The 27,427-nt window shown below is 41.3% G+C and overlaps 1 protein-coding gene across 1 annotated transcript in view; it reads right to left on the bottom strand.

Moving 5' to 3' along the window:
- Vps39 (VPS39 subunit of HOPS complex) overlaps positions 1-27,427 on the bottom strand; it is a 54,285-nt gene that overhangs the window by 17,092 nt on the left and 9,766 nt on the right. The window contains exons 3-11 of the mRNA XM_004660891.3: positions 24,751-24,815; positions 24,371-24,413; positions 21,866-21,960; positions 21,611-21,709; positions 20,915-21,007; positions 17,446-17,629; positions 13,145-13,265; positions 12,923-13,043; positions 8,112-8,241 (exon numbers count right to left, since the gene is read on the bottom strand). Of these exons, the coding sequence (XP_004660948.1) occupies positions 8,112-8,241; positions 12,923-13,043; positions 13,145-13,265; positions 17,446-17,629; positions 20,915-21,007; positions 21,611-21,709; positions 21,866-21,960; positions 24,371-24,413; positions 24,751-24,815 (951 nt within the window). The remainder of the gene's footprint in view (positions 1-8,111; positions 8,242-12,922; positions 13,044-13,144; positions 13,266-17,445; positions 17,630-20,914; positions 21,008-21,610; positions 21,710-21,865; positions 21,961-24,370; positions 24,414-24,750; positions 24,816-27,427) is intronic.

Below are 27,427 nucleotides of genomic sequence, written 5' to 3'. Positions count from 1 at the left end.
CTCCAGTGAGACTGAGTTAGAGGAAATGCCTGATAAAGATTTCAAAAGAATGATTATAAATATGCTCAAAAAAAAAAAATCAAAGAGGAAATCAAAGGAATGAAAGAGGAAATAGAAGGAATCGAAGACACAGGAAACCAATTTAATGAAATGAGAAGGTAAATACAAGACATAAATAAGGAAATGGAAATAATAAAGAAAAACCAGTCAGAATTACTAGCAATGAACACAGTTAATGAAATAAAAACACTGTAGAAAATCTCACCAGTAGAATGGATGAAGGAGAGGACAGAATATCTAAACAAGACCAGGTGGCAGATCTAATACAGTCCAAAAAGAGAAAGACAAACTAATAGGAAAGTATGGATGGAATTGCAAGATATTCAAGACACTATGAAAAGATCAAACATAAGAATTCAGGCTATAGTAAGTAGAAGGAGAAGAATTTTGCTTCAAAGCCTTAGTGTTTTCAACAAAATCATAGAAGAAAACTTCCCCCAAACTGGGAAAGAGATGCCAGGGCAGATACAGGAAGCCTTTAGAACACCAAAAGGACAAAACCTGGAAAGAACCTCTCCTCGCCATATTATAATTAAACTACCAAACATACAAACCAATATATATATATATAAAACAGACAGAGAGAAAAATCAAGTCACATACAAAGGCAGGTCCATCAGGATCACAGCAGATTACTCAACACAAACTTTCTAAGCCAGAAGGACTTGGAGTGATGTATTCCAAGTTCTGAAAGATAACAACTGTCAACCAAGGTTACTTTATCCTGCAAAGCTATCCATTCAGATAGAGAACTAAGGACATTCCACAACAAAAGCAGGCTAAAGAAATATTTGAAGACAAAACCAGCTCTACAGAAAATACTTGAAAGAATCCTCCATGCTGAAGAGAAAGAAAAACACACATATAAGGAACCTGGAAAAAATAAACCATACTAAAATACTAGTTAATACAAGAAAGAAAAGGTGCCAGGTGTGGTGGCGCATGCCTTTAATCCCAGCACTCGGGAGGCAGAGGTAGGAGGATCGCCGAGAGTTCGAGGCCACCCTGAGACTGCATAGTGAATTCCAGGTCAGCCTGAGCCAGAGTGAGACCCTACCTCGAAAAACAAAAAAAAAATTAAAAAAATAAAAATAAAATAAAAATAAAAAAAGAAAGAAAGAAAGAAAGAAAAGGTAAAACCAGAAGAACTACAAAACAAGAAAAATGGCAAAAATAAATACACACTTTTCAATAATAACTCTTAATATCAATGGGCTCAATGCCCCAACCAAATTAGATAGGTTTGCAGACTGGGTTAAACAGAAGGATCCTTCAATTTGTTGCTCCAAGAAACTTACCTTTCTACAAAGGATGGACACTATCCTGAAAGTTTGGAAAATGGTGTTTCATGCAAATGGGCCTAGAAAACAAGCAGAGGTAGCTATCCTAATATCTGACATAGTAGACTTCAGCAAAGATAAGGAAGGTCACTTTATATTGATTAAAAGTACTCCAACAGGAGGATATTACAATCCTAAACAAATATGCACTGAACACAGAAACTCCTAACTTCATCAAACAACCGCTATTAGAACTAAGATCACAGATATCACCAAACATGGTTGTAGTAGGTGACTTCAACACCCCACTCTCATCAACTGACAGGACATACTGGCAAAAAATAAACAGAGAGGCAACTGGATTAAATGAGATCATAGAACAAATGGATCTAACAGGTATCTACAAGACATTTCATCCAAATGCTGCAGAATATACATTCTTTTCAGCAGCACATGGAACATTCTCTAAAATAGACCATATGTTAGGACACAAAGCAAATCTTAAAAAATACAGAAAAATTGAAATAATTCTTTGAATTCTATCTGACCACAGTGGAATCAAACTACAAATCAATAGCAAGAAAAGCTATAGAGCATACACAGAATCATAGAAACTAAACAATACACTACTAAATGATGAATGGATCAATGAAGAAATCAAGAAGGAAATCAAAAAATTCATAGATATGATATGATATTCATAGATAATGATAATGAGAACACAACATACCAAAACCTTAGGACACAATGAAGGCAGTCCTAAGAGGGAAATTTGTAGCTTTAAGTGCCTATATTAAGAAATTAGAAAGACTGCAAGTAAACAAAAAAGCTTCACCTTAAAGCTCTGGAATAAGAAGAACAAGGCAAATCTAATATTAGTATACGGGAAGAAATAATAAAGATTAGTGCAGAAATTGAAACAAACAAACAAAAATCCAAAGAATCAATGAAACAAAGAGTTGGTTCTTTGAAAGGATAAATAAGATTGATAAACCTTTAGCAAATATGACCAAAAGAAAGAGAGAAGAGACACAAATTAATAAAATCAGAGATGAAAAAGGCATCACCACAACAGATACCAGAGAAATTTTAAAAAATCAAAGGGACTGACTATAAAAACATATACTCCACTAAGTTTGAAAATCTGAAAGAAACGGATGATTGCCTTGATATATATGACTTACCTAAATTAAATCAAGATGAGATTGACCACTTTAATAGACCTATAACAAGTATGGAGATCCAAGCAGTTATCAAAAATCTCCCAACTTAAAAAAGTCCAGGCCCAGGTGGATTCACTAGTGCATTTTACCAGACCTTCATGGAAGAACTAACACCAATACTTCTTAAACTTTTCCATATAATAGAAAAAGGAATCCTACCAAACTCCTTTTATGAAGCCACCATCATCCTGATACCAAAACCAGGCAAAGACAGAACAAAAAAAAGAAAATTACAGACCAATCTATATGCTAACAACAACCACACAGAGAATGAAATCAGAGAATCACTCCCATTCACAACTGCATCAGAAAAAATGGGCTGGTCAGGTATAGTGGTGCACACCTTTAATCCCAGCACTTGGGAGGCAGAAGTAGGATTGCCGTGAATTCAAGGCCACCCTGAAACTCCATAATGAGTTCCAGGTTTTTTAGCCTGGGCTAAAGTGTGACCCTACCTCGAAAAACAAAAACAAAAACAAACAAACAAAAAGGCTGGAGAGATGGCTTAGCAGTTAAGCACATGCCTGTGAAGCCTAAGGACCCTTGTTTGAGGCTTGATTCCCCAGGTCCCACATGAGCCAGATGCACAAGGGGGCGTGCATATCTGGTTCATTTGCAGTGGCTGGAAGCCCTGGCACACCCATTCTCTCTATCTGCCTCTTTCTCTCTCTGTCGCTCTCAAATTAAAATTAAAATAATAAAGTTCCTTGGACTAAAACCTAACCAAGGAAGTAAAGGATCTCTGCAATGACAACTTTAGAACACTCAAGGGAGAAATTTCAGGAAATACTAAAAAATGGAAAGACATACCTTGTTCTTGGATCGAAAGAACTAATATTGTGAAAATGGCACTCTTACCAAATGTAATCTACACATTTAATGCAATCCCTATCAAAATTCCAATGGCTTCAAAGGGGAAAGTGGGGGGGGGGAGAGGGAGGGAATTACCATGGGATATTTTCTTATAATCATGGAAAATGCTAATAAAAATTTTAAAAAAATTAAACATATGCTTTTTTACATACAAAAAAAATTCCAATGGCATTCTTCATGCAAATAGAAAAATCATTTGGAAGCATAAAAAAATCTCAAATATTTAAAACAATTTTGAGCAACAAATATAAGGCTAATGATATCACCATACCTGATTTTTAACCTATACTATACAGCCATAGTAACAAAACCAGCATGGTACTGGGAAAAAAACAAAACAAAACAGGTGTATAGATCAATGAAACAGAACAGAGGACCCAGATGTATGTCCAGGTAGCTATAGCCACCTGATCTTTGACAAAAATGCCAAAAATATTCATTGGAGAAAAGACAGCCTCTTCAACAAATGGTGCTAGGAAGACTGGATATGTATCTGTAGAAGGATGAAAATAGGTCCTTATCTCTCTCCATGCACAAGAATGAAGTCCAAATGAATCAAAGATATAAATAAGTCATATGGAAACCTACTCTTTTGGACAATGGAACACACAGGAGCCATAGTTTTCAGTGCCAGGGATGGGATACCTACCAGTGAGTTGTTTGCCAGGGAGGTCACTGATGCCCCTCAAATACTACAGGCCATTGTCAAGGCCCTTGGTTCCCTACCAGGAATAGATGGTAAGACCCTACTACTGAAGAATCCACATACTTGGGCTGCAAGGTCACTGAGAAACTGTGATGGAGCTGAACTGAAAACCTCCTCCATGGAGACCAGATGACAGAAAGCTGGAAAAAGCCACGCTGCACACAGTTGAATGGGAGAGAGAGAAATCACCAGTGAAGATACTCAACAGTGGACACTGCAAGCCAGTCAGGCCAAATGAGCAAATGGATATAATAGTGGCACATCTGTTATGTGGGAAACCAACCACCCTCTAATTTGACTGGAGGCCTACTCCATGGGAGGGAATACATCCCTGATACTGAAAACCTGTAACAGGGGTAGTCATGAGCCCTAGGAGTGTAACATCTACTGCTTTCTGGCTAAAAGCATATACTATGCTCACCAAACTGTCCAGTAAGCACTTCTCTTAATGTTCATACCCACATATTAATGCTACTCTTACCTTTGGCTAAAGAACCTTCTCTTTTCAGATGGCAGTGACCTTGGGATGACTAAGGAGGCACCATGGTGCTGAGAAGAAGTGACAGAGGAACACTCAGCACTGAAATATCTCAATCACACCTTCCATGGCTAAGGGTCCATTGTGGAAGAGGTGGCAGAAAAACTGTAAGAGCCAAAGGAAGGGTAGGACTCCTTACAAAGTGCTCCCTCCAGACACATAATGGCCTGGATATCCATGACTTCACAGTGCCTGACACTACCCACACAAGACCATCATAATAGGAAGAAAAGATTATCACATCAAAATAAAAGAGAGACTGATTGAAAGGGGGAGGAGATATGATGGAGAGTACAGTTTCAAAGGGGAAAGTAGGGGGAAGGAGGGAATTAGCAGGGGATACTGTTTATAATTATGGAAGTTGTCAATAAAAAACAAATTTTTAAACACACATAAGGAATCCTAGAAAAAAAAGAAACAAAAACTATCACCATTGTCATCCTTAGCACTATGCCCCCAACCCCCAAAAAGGAGGGGAAGTAACACTGGGAGCCATGTGCAGGTAATATGGTCACTGGAAAAGGATCTAGCCCAGACTGTGAATGAAGAAAAGAATATTCATGTGGTTTCGGTTGGGGGTACAGGCTGTCGTTAGTAGCTGCATAGTCTCTATGTATACAAACAATATCCATTCTGGACTTGGGGACCAGAACTTAGACTCAGTCAGTCAATGGAGGGACTACCTAAGTCCAGTCAATAGCTAGCTGTCTCCTTCCCTTCCCTAGAAACACTACTAACACACACCTCTTGCTAATGGACAGGGTCACTTGTGTGTTACTAGACTGTTCTTCGAAAGCAGTATTCCTGGCTGATTACTGCTCACTATAATGCACTCTAAGAGTTCATTATTTGTTTAAGGCGTAAATCAATTAAGTCAGTACCTTTATTAGGACTGGCTTTAAAATTTTAGGATTGGGGTGTCAGTGTCTTTGGCATTTGAAAAAGGGTCAGGGGCTGGAGAGATGGCTTAGTGGTTAAGGCACTTGCCTTCACAGTCAAAGAACCCAGATTTGATTCCCCAGTACCCACATAAAGCCAGATACATAAGGTGGCACATGGGCCTGGAGTTCATTTGCAATAGCTAGGCCCTGGCATGCCCAACTCTCTCTCTCGTATAAATAAATACATAAGTAAATTTTTAAAAAAACCTACTGTTTAATCCAGGGACCTTTGTCTCAAACAACATTCAAAGCTGGGGAGATGGTTCAGTGTTTAAAGGTGCTTGCTTACAAAGTCTGCCAATCTAGGTTCAATTCCTCAGTAATCCATATAAAGATAAATACACAAAGTGGTACATGTCTTTGGAGTTTGTATGCAGCAGCAAGAGTTCCTGGGTGCAGCTATTTTTCTTTTCTCTCTCTCAAATAAATAAATAAAATTATTTTTAAATATAAATAAAACATGGGCTGGAGAGTTGGCTTAGCAGTTAAGGTGCTTGCCTGCAAAGCCAAAGTACCCAAATATGATTCCCCAGGATATATGTAAGCCAGATGTACAGGTGGCACATGTATATGGAGTTCATTTGCAGTGGCTAGAGGTCCTGGAGCATCCATTCTTTCTCTATCTGTTTTTTTCTCTCTCTCTACTTCTTTCTCTCTCAAATAAATAAATAAGTAGAAATATTTAAATAAATAAAACATTTGGGCATGGTGGCACATGCCTTTAATTCCAGCACCTGAGAAGCCAAGGCAGGAAGTTTGCTGTGAGTCTGAGGCCAGCCTGAAACTACATAGTGAATTCCAGGTCAGCCTGGGCTAGAGAAAGACCCTACCTCAAAAACAAAACAAAGCAAAATAAATAAATAAATAAGTAAACAAAAAAATAAGACATTCAGTAAACATCAGCACATCTGCTAACTGAACGACTTTCTGCTACCTCTGCATTATGTGTATGTGGGCATGTGTGTGTACACGTGTACATGTGTGTATGAGTATATGTGTGTGTGAAGACCAAAGGAAAACCATAGGTATCATTTCTTAGGTACTATCTACATTTGAAAAAAAAATTATTTATGGGGCTGGAGGGATGGCTTAGTGGTTAAGGCACTTGCCTGAGAAGCATTAAGGACCCAGGTTCAATTCCACAACACCATGCAAGCCAGCTGCACAAGATGGTGCTTGGTCTGGAGCTCATTTGTAGTGGCTGGGGACCCTGGAGCACCCATTCTTTTGCTCTCTATCTGCCTCTTTCTCTCACTCAAATAAATAAAATATATCAAAATTTTTACTTATTTGTGTGAGAGAAAGAAAGAGAGAAGACAAGGCCTCTTGCCACTACAGAATGCCAGACACTTGCACCACTTTCTGGGTCCAGCTTTATGTGGGTGTAGGCACCCTTAACCACTAGAGCATCTCCCTAGCCCCAACACAATTTTTTTTCTTGAGACAGAGTCTCTTAATGTCTCAACAGCCAGAAACTTGCCCAATAGTCTATACTAACTAGCCAGTGAGCCCCAGAGGTCTACCTGTCTCTGCTGGGATCACAAGCATGTACTACCAGGCTGTTTTTTGTTTTGCTTTTTAATGTGGGTACTAGGAATCAAACACAGTTCCTCACGCTTGCAAGGTGTATACCAACTGAGCTATCTAATAGCCCTGATACTTCTGTTTAATGATGAGAGCAAATCATTCTGGAAAACTGGAAGTCTGCATTTATGTCTGAGGCCAAATTACCAATATGAGGACTTAAATTATATAACCACACAAGGTCCCCTCACAAGGTCATGTTAGGCATGAGAATCAATTTGGTTTGTTTTAGTTTTTTCAGGTAGGGTCTCTTTCTAGCCCAGGCTGACCTGGAATTCACTATGTAGTCTCAGGATGACCTCAAACTCATGGTGATCCTCCTAAGTCTGTCTCCCAAGTGCTGGGATTAAAGGCATGTGCCACCATGCCTGGCATAAAGATTAATTTTTATTTACTTATTTATTAGAGACAGACAGATGGAGGGAGAGAGAGTGTGTGTGTGTGAGTGAGAATGGGTGCACCAGGGTCTCTAGCCACTGCAAACGAACTCCAGATGCATGCCCCCCCCCCTTGTGCACCTGGGTAACGTGTGACCTGTAGAATTGAACTTGAGTCCTTTGCCTGCATTGCTAAGCCATCTCTCCAGCCTGATGATTAATTTCGATGAGAATAAGTTTCTCCTATTCTCAGAACCTGACATCATTTCTTCTCATCCTTTTTTTTTAATATTCTATTTATTTATTTGAGAGAGAGTGACAGAGGCAGAGAGCCTCCTACCATTGCAAATGAACTCCAGATGCACTTTGTACATCTGACTCTACATGGGTACTGGGGAATCAAACCTGGGCCACCAGGCTTTGCAAGCAAATGTCTTTAACCACTGAGCCATCTCTCCAGAACTCTTCCCATCTCTTCTACTCTGGTTCCCATCATCAGTTCTTATCCCAAGGCATCCCTGCTAGTTACCTGTGCCAAGCTTAGCAAAGACCTGCATGGACTCATCAAAGCGCTTCTGGCAGAAGAGGTTGAAGGCATACAGGTTCTTGATGTGATGGATTTGTTGCTGCTTCTCACTGTCTGAGTCATCTTTCATTTCCTAAGAAGAGACAGAATTGATAAAAGCTTATTTGCTCACTAAGTGTTTTCTCAGCATGTTCTAGGGCAGACATATCCTAGAATCCACATGCTAAAATGTGTTAGACAACAACATGGTATCTTTTCTTGCAGACTGCCTGAGAGTGTGAACATCAGAATAACAACAAAATAACAACGCAATGAAAATTTACAAGTATTAGTTACTTTCCAGTTGCAGTGAACAACTACCTAACCAGAAATAACTTAAAGAAGGAAAGAATTTAATTCACCTTATAGTTTCAAAGGTAAGTTTCACAGTGAGAAAGGAACAGTGACAGGCATGGAAGCCAGCTGGTCACACTGGCAGGCAGGAAGCAAGTATGGCCAGGCTTTGATAAAGCTTTAAGGCCCACCCCCCAGTGACCCACCTCTTCCAGCTAGGCTCTATCTCCCAAAGGTACCACCACCTTCCCAAACACCACCACCAGCTGGGAACCAAGTTTTCAAACAAATGAACCTATGGGGGGACATTTTATATTTATATACCACCACCAGATTTTCTACAAAGTGCTCCTGAAAGCTGTTAATGTCAGAACAAACAAAAAAAGATGAAAAGGGCTGGAAATATGGCTTAGTGGTTAAGGTGCTCACCTGTGAAGACTAAGGACATAGGTTTGATTCCCCAGTACCCATGTAAGCCAGACGTACATGGTGGCACACAAGTTGAGTTCGTTTGCAGTGGCTAGAGACCTTGGCATGCCCATGCCCTCTCCATCTGGCCCCCAAAATAAAATAATTTTTTTTTTTTTAAAAAGAGGGGTGGAGAAATAGCTTAGTGGTTAAGGCACTTGCTTGCAAAGCTAAAGGATCTAGGTTTGATTCCCTAGTACCCATTCATGTAAGCCAGATGCACAAGGTGGCATTTGCAGTGGCTAGAGACCTTGCCATGCCCATTCCCATGCCATCTTCCCTACCCCCTCTCTCAAAATAAATAAATAAAATATTCTTTTAAAAGAGGGGTGGAGAAATATCTTAGTGATTAAGGCACTTGCTTGCAAAGCCAAAGGATGTAGATTTGATTCCCCAGTACCCATGTAAGCCAGACGCACAAAGTGGTGCGTATGTCTGGAGTTCATTTGCAGTGGCCGGAGGCCCTGGCACACCCATATTCTTTCACTCTGTCCCCCTCTCTCAAATAAATAAATAAAAATAGGAATAAAAAAAAAGATGAAGAATCAGCCAGTCTAGAGGACACTGTGGATATATGCCTATTAACAAAACGTGTGTTCCAGATTTGATTCTGACACAAAATAAAACTAAAAAGCTGACCAATAGGACTAGAGAGATAGCTCAGCAATTAAGGTACTTGCCTGCAAAGGCTAATGACCCTGAGGTTCGATTGCTCAGTACCCACATAAAGCCAGATGCACAAGGTGGCACATGCATCTGGAGTTCATTTGCAGTGGCTAGAGACTCTGGCATATGCCCATTCATTCTCATTCTCTCTCTCTCTCTCTTTTCCTCTCTGCTTGCAAATAAATAAATAAAAATTTATAAAAAGCTGATCAAATCTGAATAAAGTCTAGATTCAGTTTAAAAACAAAAATGGGGGCTAGAGAGATGGCTCAGTGGTTAAGGTACTTGCTTACAAAGTCTAAGGACTTCAGTTCAATTCCCTAGTACCCATATAAAACCATATACACAAAGTGGCGCATGCACCTGGAGTCTGTTGGAGGCCCTGGCACACCCATTCTCTCTTCTCTGTCTCTCTTCTATCCCTCTGTTTACAAATAAATAACAAAACAAAACAAAAATGGAAACAAAACAGGGAAAGAATAGGAAAAGCATGTGAGGATAGTCAATGCAGTCTGAGTTCAGGAGTGATTTCAAGAGGGATGTGGATGGAAACAAGGACTGCAAGAAGACAGATGCTCCTGGCCGAGGGGTGGCACATGCACAAGACCCTGGGAAGACAGAGAGCACCACCTGTGCAAGGACCAAAGTCAGATGTCTAGTGTGGCTGGCACAACTGGGAAGGTCTTGTTTACAGACAAGGTCAGGAAGTGGAACCAGCTCTGTTTCTCCTGACAGCTTCCCCTCTTATATTCCTCTGACTCAATCCTTACCAAACTTAATTTCCTCAAAAGGCTTCTCAATGCCTTCCTTCCCTTTGCTCTCTTTCCTCCTCCCTTCCTCTCCCCTTCTCTGTTGCCATCCTACTCTGCCACTGTCAGCATGCAGCTGCACCTGGTCCTACCCCGGCTTGGAGATTTAAAAGGTTTCTAAACCTGGCACCAACCTCCTTAGCAAGCTTATTCCCATTTAAAGTCTACCTTCTGCTCCACTCATCAGCATGGCTCCAAATGCTCTAGAAATACACACTTGTTTTTTCAACTTCCTCTGACCTTCACTGCTCCCTGTTACAACTGTGTGTACCTTTCCCAGCCACCTGCCCTTTCTAAGCCACAACTACATGGGTTTTTTTTAATGTTTATTTATTTATTTGAAAGTGACAGACAGAGAAAGAGGCAGAGAGAGAGAGAGAGAGAAAATGGGCACGCCAGGGCCTCCAGCCACTGCAAACGAACTCCAGACGCATATGGCCCCTTGTGCATCTGGCTAACGTGGGTCCTGGGGTATCGAGCCTTGAACCGGGGTCCTTAGGCTTCACAGGCAAGCGCTTAACCACTAAGCCATCTCTCTAGCCCCTACATAGTTTATTAACAGCAAAGTTTAGTATGTAATTGCCCTCTGAAATTTTCTCATATGTTTTCTTATCAACTTTATTAAGATTGGGTCTTCCATGTCTAAAATGGTATCAACTGTGCTGGAGAGGTGGCTTAGCGGTTAAGCGCTTGCCTGTGAAGCCTAAGGACCCCAGTTCGAGGCTCGATTCCCCAGGACCCACATTAGCCAGATGCACAAGGGGGTGTAAGCGTCTGGAGTTCGTTTGCATTGGCTGGAGGCCCTAGCGCATCCATTCTCTCTCTATCTGCCTCTTTCTCTCTGTCTGTTGCTCTCAAATAAATAAATAAAAATGAACAAAAAATTTTTAAAAATAAAAATAAAATAAAATGATATCAACTAAAGTTCTTTGGTCAAAGAAGGAAGAAAAAGGAGCCAGGCACAGGTTCTTTTAATCCCAGCACTTGGGAAGCAGAGGTAGGAAAATCATTGTGAGTTCAAGGCCAGCTTGGGACTACATACTGAATGCCAAGTCAGCCTGGGCTACAGTGAGATCTTACCTCAAAAAAGAAAATTTCTTTACCAGGTATGGTGGTGCTCACCTTTAATCCCAGCATTCAGGAGGCAGAGGTAGGAGGATCACTGTGAGCTTGAGGCTACCCTGGGACTACAGAGTGAATTCCAGGTCAGCCTGGGCTACAGTGAGGCCCTACCTCAAAAAAAAAAAAAAAAAAAAAAGAGAGAGAAAACAAAAAAACAGCAAAAGCAAAAACATTTAGTTACAAAGATACATATTTTTTTCAAAAGAGAAGCCCTCTGAATTCAAATTTTATTTTTAATAATTTCAAATGACCAATTTAATTTCTTTAGCCAATAGTTATCACTTAGCAGATATATCGATGGCTTTCTCATTGCTAGGGTAAAAGATCCAACTAGAAGCTGATTAAAAAGGAAATGGTTTTAATTTGGTAGAATCCTTTATGATGGGAATAGCACAGCAGGAGCTGGAAGCCAGGGTCACATCATCACACTGGCACACAGGAAGAAGAGAACAAGCAGGCTTAAACTATAAAACCTCAATGTCCCCTGCACCCACTGACACATTTCCTCCAGCAATGCTCTGCCTCCAAAAGGTTCCACAACCTTCTCAAATAAATTATTACAAGGATCTTACACATGCCTATTGTTGATATGATCTATAAGGCTAAGTTTATGTAGCATTGTCCTTATGTTAAAATATGCCCTCTCTCATTAGCCGTGTGTTTACAGACAGTGCATGTGTGAGGATGTTTGAACAGAATGAAAAATCAAAGTCAGCTTCCTTGTAATTCCTGGGAGACTAGTCCATGTCTTACTTATTGTTGAAGATCTTTCTAACTAGTTCACAGGAGTAGTAAAGTCTTGATTTGGAAGACTCGACATTTTACCCATGGAATTTATCCAAAATTTGCTTCTTCATTAATGATTCTTTAAATTAAGTTACAAAGTTATTTTAAGGTGGACTCAAACCCTGAATCAAAGCCCTGAGTTTCAGCTCTGTGCTTAGTCTACCAAAGTACATACTACACTTGGCTACTTTCCAAAGCAATGAGTGGGGCTAGAGAGATGACTTAATGGTTAAGACGCTTGCCTACAAAGCCAAAGGACCTAGGTTCGATTCCCTAGGACCCATATAGAACAGATGTACAAGGTGGTGCATTCGTCTGGAGTTCATCTGCAGTGTCTAGAGGCCCTGGTGCACCCTTCTTTTACCATCTATCTGCTTCTTTCTCAAAAAAAAAAAAAAATTTCTTTAAACAAGTACTAGCTGGGCGTTGTGGTGCACACCTTAATCCCAGCACTCAGGAGGCAGAGGTAGGAGGATTGCTGTGAGTTCAAAGCCACCCTGAGATTACATAGTGAATTCCAGGTCAACCTGGACTAGAGTGAAACCCTACCTCAAAAAAACAAACAAACAAAAAAAAACAACCCAGCTTTGAGGAAGGCAGCCTGGCCCCATACCTAAGGACACAACTTACTGCAAGCTGCAGGGCCAGTTCAAATTGCTTGTCCTGGAGCAGCTGTTGGATTTGGGTAGCCATGGGGACAGGAATGAGTCTCCAAACAAAATGATTACTGGCCACGTAAATAATGTTTGACCTGGAGGCAAAAGAATATTGGTAATTTTTTAAAAAGTGACATTTATAATGCTATAGGTAACTATGGGATAACACAGCAGCCACAGTAAAGAAATTTCTTACCCCCCTGAGGTAATGAAACGGGGCCTTTGCAGTTCAATGCTCTGGACCAGAAGCCTTGGCTCAAATGTTCGGATCTCCACGTAGCGAGGCAGCACTGCAATGATGTATGGAGGCTGATGCTCTGCATAAGAGAAAATATGGGAGCTACAGTTCTGGTTGAAGGCTTAGTTTCAACTGTCCAAACTAAGCTGAAGTTATTTGGATCTGCCAAAAGTACACTAGTCACATACCAAGCTAGGATCCTGTACTGTGATATAAGAAAAGAAAGAAGAAGAAGAAAAAAACTTGCCAGCACAATGTTAAGAGAAATCTGCACATAAAATGCTATCTCCAGCTTTGCTCCCAGTAACAAGTTCCCCCTCCTCTTGTTTCCTCCAAGAGCTCATCCTCACAAAGCCAAACCAGACAGACATAGGAATAGGATACAGCTGTTGTTCCCCCAATGCAGTAGGAAAAGCACTATAGAAATTCCTCTTCCAGTCTCTGAGAAAGGGCAAGAGGAAGGCAATTTTTTTCTTCCCCACCCTTAAACTTGTTAATGATGTTTCTTCTTGAAATTTTCACAAAGAAAACATACAAAACTCCTCTCAATGGTCACTATGAGTTGAATATTTTTGTCCCTTTAGTATGCATGTGTTGAAAACTTAAACCTCAGCCAGATGTAGTGAGTGGCACACGCCTTTAATCCCAGAGCTCAGGAAGCAAAGGTAGGAGGATCACCGTGGGTTTCAGACCAACCTGGGACTACATAGTGAATTCCAAGTCAGTCTGGGCTACAGTGAGACCCTACCCTTGGGGCAAGAAAAGGGGCAGGGAGGCTGGAGAGATTGCTCAGTGGTTAAGACACATGCTTGCAAAGGCTAAGGACCAGAGTTCAATTCCCCAGTACCCATGTAAGCCAAATACACAAGGCAGCACATGCATCTTGAGTTTGTTAGCAGTGGCTACAGGCCCTGGCACACCTATTCTCTCTCTCTCCTTCCCTCCCTCCCTCTCTCCCTTTCTCTCTGTCTCTCAAATAGATAAAGTATATAAAAATAGCCTGGAATGGTGACACACGCCTTTAATCCCAGCACTTGTAAGGCAGTGGTAGACAGATAGCCATGAATTCAAGGCCACCCAAGACTCCATAATGAATTCCAGATCAGCCCGAGCTAGAGTGAGACCCTACCCCAAAAAACAAGAAACAAAACAAAACAAGCAACAACAACAAAAAATACCCTTTATATAACAGAGCTGGTACGTGAGCCCCCAATGGAAGATATTGTCATGAGGGATTACAGGTGTACAAGTAGAGTTGGCAAATCTGAGGTGAGAGGCCCAGTCTCAAGGAAGAGCAACAGAGAAGGGCACCTGAATTCTCCGGTGCATGTACATGTGCACACATACATGCCTACAGCACACATCATATACCACACCATAAATACTCTACACACACATATATGTAGTCTGTGCCCTTTTGGTTGTTCTTTCTTATTTATTAAGTCTCCCTAACTCCTCGACTACAGACATTTTCTAGATCTCACTGGAGCGTCAAAACTAGTCAAGGGTTTTGTGGCTGATGTACAGCAGGCATAGAAGGAATTGCTGACAAGGGTACTGACTCATTTCTCCAGTTAGCACTTTCTGGGAGGGACTGGTATTTCAGGCACTGTCCTAGAACTGAGGATGCAAAGTAGATCAAGGTCTGGAGAAATGGTTCAGCGGTTAAACGAGCTTGCTTATGATTTACTGGGGGCTACTGAGATGGCTCAGCAGATAGGCACTCAATTTTCAACCAATTCTTTCTACCTGGAATGAAAGGGAATTGTTTCTAACCCATATTCAAAACTCCCTGTCTAGCCTACTCCAATGTTAATAATGCAAGGAAAATTCTTCTTCAATGACCCCTCACTCTAAACCAACATGTCCCAGTGGTGGCTGCCTCTTAATCAAAACTGTAATCCTTATCTTACCAGCTAGAGTCCTCAGAGACACTCCACAGCAGTAACTAACTTCTGACCACAAAGTCACTGCACCAAGAGTGCTACACGCTTCCAAGCAATGCCACTGAAGAGAGGGAAGCTTGAGGCAGGCGCAACAACCGAAGCACCCAATGTGAGCGCAGTCTACACCTCTAAGTGACAAAAAACAATGACATGACTTCTGGTTAAGATGGTAGTATTGGAACCATGCCAAAGCACCCTATGGGAGAAAAAGCCCAAACAAAGCAAACTAACAAACAAAAAAACACCCAGTAAAATACACTCTTCTACTAAAAGGTGAGGCATATAAAATTGGCTGGGGAGATTATAAGCCCTAGTGGGGAAACTACTACTGTTGTCTAGCTAAATGGATATATGCACTAAACTCCTCTCTAAATACTTATGCTTGCTACTCTCACTTTAAAAAAAAATTTTTTTTTATTAGATGAGCATGGTGGCACACACCTTTAATCCCAGCACTTGGGAGGCAGAGGTAGGTTGATCACCGTGAATTCAAGGCCACCCTGAGACTACATAGTGAATTCCAGGTCAGCCTGGGCTAGAGACCCTACCTCAAAAAAAAAAAAAAAAAAATTAATTAATTAATTTTTTTAAGGGCTAGAGAGATGGTTTAATGGTTAAGGCACTTGCCTGTGATGCCTAAGGACCCAGGTTCCATTGCCCAGTACCCAGACGCACAAGATGATGCATGTATCTGGAGTTTATTTGCAATGGCCAGAGACCCTGGTGTGCCCATTCTACCTGTCTCTCAAATAAGTAATAAAATATGATTAATATAAACATATTTTATGATTATTTCATTTGAGACAGAGAAAGAGGCAGATAGATATATAGCGAGAAAATGGCCATGCTGGGGCCTCTAGCCACTGCTAATGAACTGCAGACACATGTGCCACTTCGTGCATCTGGCTTTATATGGGTACTGGGGAATCAATCATACCCTGGCCCTTAGACTTTATAGGCAAGTACCTTAACTGCTAAGCCATCTCGTCAGCCCTACTCTCACTTTTGGTTAAAGCAGTGTTGCACACTTCTAATTCCAGCACTCAGGAAGCTAAGCTCGAAAGATCGCCATGAATTTGAGGCTCCTGAGACTACATAGTGAATTCCAGGTCAACCTGGACTAGAGCAAGACCCTATCTTGAAAAACTAAAATAAATAAATAAATAAAAATAAATCACTTTAGGGCTGGAGAGATGGCTTAGCGGTTAAGCACTTGCCTGTGAAGCCTAAGGACCCCGGTTCGAGGCTCGGTTCCCCAGGTCCCACATTAGCCAGATGCACAGGGGGGCGCACGCGTCTGGAGTGCGTCTGGAGTTCGTTTGGAGAGGTTGGAAGCCCTGGCGCGCCCATTCTCTCTCTCCCCCTCTATCTGTCTTTCTCTCTGTGTCTGTCGCTCTCAAATAAATAAATAAATAAAAATTTTTAAAAAATAAAATGAATCACTTTAGATTAGAGAAGTTTCTCTTTTTAGATGTCAATGACAACTGGGGAGACTCTAAACTCATCAAAGTGCTGAGAACTGGTGAGTGTTCAGCATTAAATTGAGCCATCTCTATCACACCCTCCAAGGCTCAGGGACCATTACAGAAGAAATGCCAGAAAGAAGGTCAGAGCAAAAGAAGGGGAGGTATACTCTGCAATACTGTCTTCCAGACACAAAGTGACTGTGGTATTTGTGACCTCACCAATAGCTGACACTATCTACTATCTACATAAGACCTGCATAATAGGAGGAAAAAATGACAAAATTAAAATAGAAGAGAAACTAGTGGGAAAGCAGGCACTCAGTGTAAGGGGTATGGAAAGGGAAAAAGGGAGGATGGTGGGAGGAGATTATGACCTTGGTATATTACCTGTATGTATGGAGGTTGGCAATAAGAAGTGACTCAAGGGCTGGAGGGATGGCTTAGCAGTTAAAGGTACTTGCTTGCAAAAGCCTGATGAACTGGGTTCAATTCCCCAGTATCCATGTAAAGTCAGATGCATAAAGTGGCATATGCATCTGCAGTATGTTTGCAGTGGCAGGAGGCCCTGGCATGCCCATTCTCTCTATTTATCTGTCCGCCTTTTTCTCTCTCTCAAATAAATTTAAAATATATATATATATATCTTTTTAAAGTTACTCGTAAAATAAAATAAAGCTTTATACCAGAAAAAAGTGTTTGTAGGGGAACTAGGAGTGAATACTAGGAGTGAATACTAGGAGAGACACAATAGGAACCAGTCTGCTAAAGCTATGAATGGAACTTCATTTTAAAGCTATGACACACAACCTCACACCAAGTATAAAGCAGTACTCCCGGCTGCTCTCACCCATGGCTACTGGTATGTCAGTCCAGTTCAGGGCACATTTCTGTGTGCAGATGCCTTCCTCATTGAGCACCACGGTGAGATCGTCCTGACCCACGGCCACTTTGCCATCTGCCAGAGGTGCAACTAAGGGCTCCAGCTGTTTTCCTGTTGGAAAGAGCTCTTTGATAGACCCCTTTCCATCCACCTACAGGAAGACATGAAGTGAGTCACCCACCATTCACCAGCCAGAAGCATGGACACAGCTTGGAAAAAATCCACACAGAACCCCAAAGCCAACAACATTCCTTGTTTGACATAAGTACCATGGTAACTGTTAGGACAATCTTCATCATGGTGTAAAAGCAGTTCTCTAATACAGAGAAAAGCACCTGGCTGAGAATGCAGAGCAACCAGAGCTTTCAAACTGCGGGTGGGATGCCAAAATACTACTGGCATCTTCTCACTGGTTTCTTATAAAGGTAAATGCAAATTTACCATAGGATCCAGCAACCCCACTTCTAGGAGTTTGTCCAAGAGAAATAAAAATTGATCTTTTGAGGGAATTACCATGGAATATATTTTATAATCATGGAAAATGTTAATAAAAATTAAAAAAAAAAAATTGATCTTTATACAAACACCTGAATGCTAAAATTGGGAAATAAGTTTTATCTTTCAACTGTTGAAAAGATAAACAAACTCTGGTATATCCAAGCCATAGAATACCACTCAATTGTTTAAAAAAAAAAAAAACTCATTACTGATAGACACAAAACAGAGAAGTTTCAAATGTACTAAGCAAAAAAGAAGTCAGGGACTGGGGAGGTAGCTCAGTGGCTAAAGGTGCTTGCTTGCATGCCTGATGGCCTGGGTTCAAGTCCCCAGTACCGACATAAAGCCAAGCACACAGAGTGGCACATGTGTTTGGAGTTCATTTGCTTGTGGGATGTACCCATTTTATCTCTCTCAATCTCCCTTTCTCTTTCCTTCTCTCAGATAAAGAAGTAAACATATATTTTAACATTTTGTTTTTATTTATTTGAGAGAGAAAGAGAGGCAGATAGAGAGAGAATGGATGCACCAGGGCCTCTAGCCACTGAAAATGAACACCCAATGTATGTGCCACCATGTGCATCTTGCTTACATGGGCACTGAGGAATCAAACCTGGGTCCTTGGGCTTCCCGGTAAAGTACTAAACCACTAAGCCATCTCTGTAGCCCACAAATATAAAAAGAAGTCAGATTTAAAAACTATATTCTATACACATACAATTCTATTTACATGACATCATAGTAAAGGCAAAACATAAAAGACAAAAAAACAAAAAAACAAAAAAACCCCACATCAGTTTAGGAGTTGCATGTGGAGCTGACTTTGAAAGCAGCAGTTGGAGAGTATTTTGGAGGTGATGAATTGTTTTGAATTTTCACTAGAATGACACAATTCTAGGCATTTCTCAAAACCTAGAATTATCTCCCCCAAAAGTAGATTTTACTGCATGTCAAGAAATGAGAAACCTGGGGGGGAGGGAGGGAATTAACATGGGATATTTTTTTATAATCATGGAAAATGCTAATAAAAAATATTTTTAAAGGGAAAAAAAAGAAGAAGAAGAAAAAAAAAAAGAAATGAGAAACTTTTGAACAGCCTGGGATCCTAACAAAATTTCACATTCTAAAAAGGTTACGCCTTCAAGAAGGTGAGGGAGGCATGGAGCTGAGCGGCGGAGTGCCTGTGTAGCATACAGTGAAGCACGCAGTGGGGGCAGGCTACGTGGTGAAGCTTCCACAGTAGTCAGAAGACTGGGAGCTCAGCAGTCTTCTCAGAATGTACATGCCTGGTTGCACAGTAGTGACTGCCTCAAAATTTTGCAATTCTGATGCAGATAAAACCTAAATACTCTAAAAATAGGGCTGAAGAGATGGCTTAGCAGTTAAGGTGCTTGCCTGTGAAGCCTAAGGACCCATGTTTGACTCCCCAGATTCCATGTAAGCCAGATGCACAAGGTGACACATGAACAGGGTTATGCACGTGCACAAGGTGGCACATGCGTCTGGAGTTCAACTGCAGTGGCTGGAGGCCCTAGCATACCAATTCTCTCTCTTTTGCTCTAATAAAAAGATTCTAAAAATAAACATATGGATCAAATATAAAAATGAGACAAATAATGAAAACTCACACAACAGGGAACAGGAGAAAGGCTTCCAGAACTGCCAAAGCTGGACAATCAGATAGGTATGATATTAAGGCATTTAGTATGGAAATGAATGATATGTCAATCTTTTCCACTTTAGAAGCTCATATACCAAAAGGCTAACATTCTCCTTCTCTCCTCCCCTCACCCTTCTCTTTGGGGTATTGGACAATCAAATGCAGAGCCTGCACATGTGGGATAAGCACTGAGCTCTATTCCAGTTCACAACTATTGGATTACGTGGGGGGCTCTGAATGATTTGCACTTCTTTTATTTCCTTATATAAATATTTAAACTATTTTTATTTTTACTTTTATTTATTCATTTGAGAGAGAGGCAGATATATATATAGAGAATGGGCATGCCAAAGCCTCCAGCCACTGTAAGTGAACTCTAGATGCATGAGCCACCTTGTGTATCTGGCTTACATGGGTCCTGACGAATTGAACCTGAGTACTTTGGCTTTGCAGGTTTAACCACTAAGTTATCTCTCCAGCCCCATATTTCCTTTTTAATTTTTTTTATTATGTGCATGTGTGGGTGTACCATGGCACACGTGTGCAGGTGTGAGGACAACCTTGGAGTGTTTATCCATGCCTTCCACCCTGCTTGAGACAGGGTCTCTTTGTTTTTGCTGTTACTTGTGCACCAGTCTAGCTGGCTTGTGTCAGGATTTTCCTGCCTCTACTTCCCATTGCTATAGGTGTACGTTGGGATTATAGGTGCATGTACCACTATGCATCAGGTTGTAAGTGGGTGCTGGAGAACTGAACTTTGGCTGGCAGGCTTACAAGCAAGCACCTTTAACTGCTGAGTCTTGTCCCTAGCACCTTACCTATATTTTCTATAATACATATATATGACCTTTAAAATAAAAAAAAAAAAAAAACCAGTGAAAACAATGTTATAAAAGTCTTTTTTTTTTTTTTTTGGTGGGAGGAAGGAAACTCAAACTTAAAAATACTTGACACTAAAATTACCATATAATTTCTGAGCAATGAGGCCTTGGGGGGCAGTGCTAGGATGATGGTGCAAATGGATGCAGCCCTAATTCTCTGTCCCAGTGATTAGATACATGCTGTGGATAATCTTTATGTACAGAAATGAGAGTTGATCCTGCTTTTGGCTTCAGTCACAGACACCTTACTTGTGGATAACAAACAAACAAACACAAACCCTGAAATGCCAAAAGCTCTACTAAGGTGGTTCAGAATCACATGATCATTTACCCAAGGCAGACTCATAATCATCTTCCCCAAAGTAAGCTGCTAACACCAGCAAAACCATAGTTTTACCCTTATCAGGTAGTAGTCTCTCTTGAAGCCCACACAGATAGAATTTTCACACCAGGCCATGGACTTGGGTACATCAGGTACACTAAAATCTCCCTGAAGAACGAGAGCATGAATTCAATTAAAAGATGTTAAAAGAAAGAAAAAAAAAGCATGACCTTTCTGTTATTCTACTTCCATTCTGCAAAATATCCCATATCCTCATCTGAGCACAGGAAAACACCCAAAAATAAGAACATAAATTGGGGCTGGAGAGATGGCTCAGCAGTTAAAGGCACTTGCTTGCAAAACCTGATGGCTTAAGTTTGATTCCCCAGTGCCCATGTAAAGCCAGATACACTAAGTGGCAAAAATGTATGGGGTTCATTTACAATGGAAAGAGGCCCTGGTGTACCTATTCTCTCCATTCTCTCTGCTTGCAAATAAACAAATTTAAAATAATAATAAAAACAACGAACTACCCAAGAAGTGGATCAAGGCATTTGAAGAAAGTGAAGATCCGCTGTGAAATAACCTGTCTATAAAACCGTTTTAGGATTATAAGGCAAGAGTGAATGAACTCTCAGGAGCATGCTACCAGAGGATCTACAAGCCAGGGACCCTAAACTTTGTTAGAACCGTACAGAAAGTCTTTCAAGCTGTGGGCACACTATAGCACCAGTTCCCACCCAACCCATGGACCAGGTAAGCAGACTTTACCTGCAATTCATGAAATTCCCTGTCCTTCCAGAAATAGAGCTGCAGCTTCTTCTTCACAGCCACACACATCCGCAACACCTCTTCACCTGTCTTAGTGTGCTGAGAAAGAAACACCCAAAACAAATGAGCATACAATGACTCCATAGCACAGTCGCAGATTACAGCTATTCTACCTTGAGCTGAACACAGTTCTGAAATCCCGTGAGTATTATAAAGCCATGTTGCCAGAAAGCTGGGCTCAAAGCACACACTTACCTGGAGGTCACATGTGAACAATGATGCTCCTTTGGCCTTTGAAACTGTTGTGATTTGTTGAAATGTCAACAGGTCATGGACATAAATGTTGTTTTCTGTTTGGGAGGAAGTAACATGTCACCACAGTAATCTCCAATGTGACCACCCATGAGTAGCTAAGCAGCATCTAGAAGAGCCAAACATGGATGTGGGTTGAGGCGTGCACCAGTCTCACTGACTGGTTCATTCTGTGCAGCTACTATGACATTCCGCCTCCACCTCCTTTCTTTTTTTTATTTTAAGTAAAACAAAATTCCAGGCCAGGCTGACTTGAAATTCACTCTAGTTCCAGGCTGGCCTCATACTCATAGCAATCCTACGTCTGCCTCTCGAGTGTCAAGTGCCAGGGCTAGAGGCCTGAGTCACCATGCCTAGCTTTGGTCTTTTATTAGGATGTTTTGTTCCATAAGAACTCAGATTGGCTTCAGTATAAGAACTCTTTCACTTCCCAAGCTCTCTCACACTTGTCCTTTCTCAAGTCTAGAAATATGTGACAGCAGTCATTATACAAGAAATAACTTTTTTTTAAAATTTTTTTAATTATTTATTTGAGAGCGACAGACACAGAGAGAAAGGCAGATAGAGGGAGAGAGAGAGAGAGAATGGGCGCGCCAGGGCTTCCACCCTCTGCAAACGAACTCCAGACGCGTGCACCCCCTTGTGCATCTGGCTAATGTCGGACCTGGGGAACCGAGCCTCGAACCGGGGTCCTTAGGCTTCACAGGCAAGCGTTTAACTGCTAAGCCATCTCTCCAGCCCATGAAATAACTTTTTTTTTTTAAAGTCTCAAGGTAGCCTCAAACTCACAGCAATCCTCCTACCTCTGCCTCCCAAGTGTTGGGATTAAAGGCGTGCACCACCACGCCTAGCTAGGAAATAACTTTTGAAGCTTTTTACACTAGGATGTCCCCATTACAAAAACAAAACCCTTTGTGAGTTTTATATAAACTTATGGCAAGGATCTGTGTCCAGCAGAACTACTAACAAATGAATACAACTGTCTCTCATCAGTGCTTAATTTCCAGATCCCCAGTGGAGGCTAACTCAGGAGAGCATCAGACTATATATATTTTGTCTTTGCTATCTAAGATAAAGTTTACTTTATAAATTAGGCACAGTAAAAGATTAAAGATAGAACATAATATTATGCTGTAACAAAAAATTCACATGACTGTAGTTATCTCCCACAAAATCAAAAAACTGATCCATACTTGCCACAGTGGTATGATTCAGGTGTTCCCAATTAACTTAGGTGTTCTGAATGCTAGGTTCCCAACTGATGGAGATTTGGGAATTAATGCCTCCTGGAGGCAGTGTATTGTTGGGAGTGGGCTTATGGGTGTTTTAGCCAGTTTCTCCTTGCCAGTGTTTGGCACATTATACTGTTGCTATTGCCCACCTGATGTTGGCCAGGGGGTGATGTCCACCCTCTGCTCATGCCATTGTTTTCCCCTGCCATCATGGAGCTTCCCTTTGAGTCTGTAAGCCAAAATAAACCTTTTCTCCCACAAGCTGCTCTTGGTCAGGTAATTTCTGCCAACAATAAGGACATGACTGCACCACCATCCTTCTTCCAAAACCACAGTTGACCACAAGTAATTAAAACTGCAGAGAGCAAAACTGTGGGCAGAGGGACTACTAAAATTTCATCCTGACCTCTTATCTAGCTTTAATCATGAAGATTAAATTGCTTAAATGTCCAACTGTGGACTCAGGACTGGATAGATGGTTTAGTGGTTAAGGCATTTACTACCAACTCAGGAACCAAGTCTAAAATGCTTTTATTATTTAGGCCCTGGCTGCAAAGCATAGGAAAGATTCTAGTCTACTGCTTACTAACAAAAGGCCTCTCTGGCTGCCTTCCAGGAAGCCGTGGCTTTTCAAACAAGGCCTGTACCAGTTTGGCCCCATCCGTCTCTTGTTTGATAGCTCCCTGCACGCAACTATACATCCTAATGTATTGTTTGTCATGAACAACCACAGACAGCGCCTTGCTCAAGCTGTCCTGTCAGTAGGGCCCAGCCCACCTCTCTCTTGCTGTGACATTCTAACCATCCACTGGACAAGACAGCCTTCCCATTACTACAAGCTCCATGCTCACCACCTTGTACTAGAATCACCTTCTGGTATTTTGGTCTTCATAATCAAAATATAAATATCAAAGAGAAAAACTAACTTCCATTTCCATTGAACTTAGTAGGTCTAATATCTAGTGCAGGCTCTGCAGTGGCTCATAAATACAAGATTATTGACATGAATTACCATTTGGTGATGATTGAATGGAGACTCTTGAAGAACAGAGTGCAAGTTCATGGGGGTACTACATTCATTATCCATAGACCCCTACTATATCTGGTTTAGGCCACTGCAGCCCATCACTAACTACTATAAATTAAACACAAAAGGGTTAATTAGGTCACTACTTTTTTTTGACACATGAAATACAAATGCAAGCCCTTTTCTTACCTAATAAGCTGACTAGAATCTTAAATTGGGAAACCACATGGATCTGGAAAACAGCAAGCATTAGATTCAATTAAACATTTCTGACAAGGGTTAGCAAATGTTCAAACACCAGTACTAAAAAGAATTAAAGGGTCTATAACAGTTGCAGGCATCTGACTCATTGATGTGCAGGCTCCATTTCTACTTGTGAGAGAAAATCTCAGGTACGTGATGTAGGTGCAGATGCCCTATGCCAAGAGAGGATGGAGGGAAGAGGTAAATATTACCAAGTTCCAGCTCTGGCAGGTGCTATGGTTTAGATATGGTTTGAGTGTGGGAGCTTGTTCCCCAGTGTGGTGACAGTAAGAGGTATTCTTACAGCACTAATCATTACAGCCTACCTGCTGAATCTTTTTGGAAAAGTTCTTATTGGACTTCTCTAGTGTCACTTCAAACCTGTTACAACCTGCAGAAAATAAATAAAACATTTATAGTTCCTAATACAGGAATACATATAAAAACCCTACCAAAACGCTGCTTCTCCTGTACAATTCTTTTTATTGTTTGTTTGTTTAGCTTTTGTTTTTCAAGGTAGGGTCTCACTCTAGCCCAGGATGACCTGGACTTCCCTTTGTAGTCTCATGGTGATCCTCCTACCTCTGCCTCCCAAGTGCTGGGATTAAAGGCGTGTGCCACCACACCCAGCCAGAATTCTTTAAAAACTCCTAGAAGATTCCAAGTCAGGACCTAAAATGAGCAGTTGTCTTTACTAAGCACAGTAGGTGGCTTTTCAGGTTCAGTTTTACAACAGAGCGGCCCATCACTAACACTAGCAGAAAGGTCACACAAAGTTTACTGAAGCCGCAAGGTACCTAGATGTCTGAAGCTCTTACTCTATAATATACTCTGGCATGAGACTAGAGAGATGGCACAATGGTTTAAGATGCTTGCTTGCAAAGCCTGAAGGCCCAGGTTCAATTCTCCAGCACCCATGTAATCCAGATGCACAAAGCAGTACATGCATCTGGGGTCCATTTGCAGTGTCGAGAAGCCATTAAAACAAAACAAAACAAAACACTGGCAATGTGTTTCCCAAGAGAGCATAAAGTAGTAACAGTCAACTATGAGAGCTTAGCAATGAGACCCAACCCAAAGCACACCTCTACACCAACTAATCCCCAGCAGCAACCCTATCCTACATGGTGAAGACACAGACAGAGCAACCAGCAACATCACCAGAGCTGGAGCAATTTGATGTATTTACACTTACTGCCACCTTCAGGTGAGGCAACATCTGCTGGCACTGTTGCAAAAAGGGAAGAAAGTTATAAGCCACAAAAATCTGTGAACTGAGTTTTGCTGGATAAAATATTTAATCTCTTAAGTCACAAAAGAATAAAAATAAGAGTAATTGTCAATCATAATAATAAGAGCAGTTATCAGGAAGCTATAATCAGGTATGTTTTATATAACCTCACAACTACCCCCCAAAGTAAGTTTTTTTTTTTTTTTTTTTTTTTTCCCAAAGTAGGGTCTCACTCTGGCCCAGGCTGACCTGGAATTCACTATGTAGTCTCAGGGTGGCCTCGAACTCACAGCGATCCTCCTACCTCTGCCTCCCAAGTGCTAGGATTAAAGGCATGAGCCACCACGCCCGGCTCAAAGCAAGCATTATTATTTGAAGGTTTTGGTCTTTTCCCGTGATAGTTCTTCACTCTGTAGCCCCAAATGGGCCAGAATGCACTATTTTTCCAAAACAAGACAAAAATATAGCCAGGCATGGTGACACACACCTTTAATCCCAGAACTTGGGAGACAGAGGTAGGAAGATTGCTGCAAGTTCGAGGCCACCCTAAGAGACCCCACCTCAAAACACCAAAAAATTTGTGTGTGTGTATGCTGTTTAATTTTTTTGTTTGTCTGTTTGTTTTTTGAGGTAGGGGCTAACTCTGTCTAGGCCAGACTGACCTGGAATTCACTTTGTATTCTCAGGGAGGCCTCAAACTCAAAGTGATCCTCCTACCTCAAATCCTGGAATTAAAGGTGTGCGCCACCATGCCTGGCTTTTGTTTAAATTTTTTGTCAATCTCTTTTCTTTCTGGCTTAACAGAAAACAGCTGAACTTGGGCTGGAGCAATGGCTTAGTGGTTAAGGCGCTTGACTGCAAAGGCAAAGAACACAGGCTTGATTCCCCAGGACCCACGTAAGCCACATGTCCAAGGGGGCACACATATATGGAGTTCATTTGCAGTGGCTGGAGGCCTTAGCGTGCCCATTTTCTCTCTCTCTCTCTGCCCATCTATTTCTGTATATAGCTCTCAAATAAATAAATACAAATAAAATATTTTTTAAAAAAGAAAACAGCTGAACTTACATTTGTTTCTGCACTTAATCTGTTGATTTTGCTTTTGGTTTTGCAGTGCTGGAGATCAAACGCAGGGCCTCACGCTAGGCAAGTGCTCTTCCACTGAAACCTACTATCCCTCACCCCTACATTTAATCTGCTTTGACACATTGTTTTTTCTGTGGTATTTGGGGGGAAAATGTCTTCACATGGGTGGAGTTGGAAAAGAGAACGGTATTGTATCTTGCATGCGTGTGTGTGATGTGGTGTATGCATGTATGTACACACACTCATGTATGTGCCTTTACAGCACCCCATATCCTTGTCTGGAGACGAGGTGAACATTCAGGTGTTCCACTGCATTGCTCTGTCCCCTGGTCTTGTTTTGAACTGGAGTCTCCTCTCCTTTTACTGGTTCCAGAGCTTGTGGGCCTCCAAAGATTCTCTGGGTTCTGCTCTTCTGAGGGACTGGGGTTGCAGGCTCTCGGGGCTATGCCCAGCTATTCTATGTGGGACCTGGATATTTGACCTGGGGTGGCCTCAGGCCCCCTCATGCTCTTGCAGGAGGCCCACTTATCTGCTGAGCGTCTCTCCAGCCCTGAGAACAGTACTTTACTAGCTTTTTCAGATCCTGTGGGTCTTCATCTTTGGTACTATAACCAAAACTTGACATAGGGAGTTTCTCAGGACGTGGATCTATATCACACAAATCAATGAACTTTTCACACGATGTT

Source organism: Jaculus jaculus, chromosome 8 (assembly GCF_020740685.1).
Source record: "Jaculus jaculus isolate mJacJac1 chromosome 8, mJacJac1.mat.Y.cur, whole genome shotgun sequence".
In the NCBI taxonomy this organism is placed as follows: Eukaryota; Metazoa; Chordata; class Mammalia; order Rodentia; family Dipodidae; genus Jaculus; species Jaculus jaculus.
Note: the sequence above shows the minus strand (reverse complement) of the source record. Positions and strands in the feature narration are given on the sequence as shown.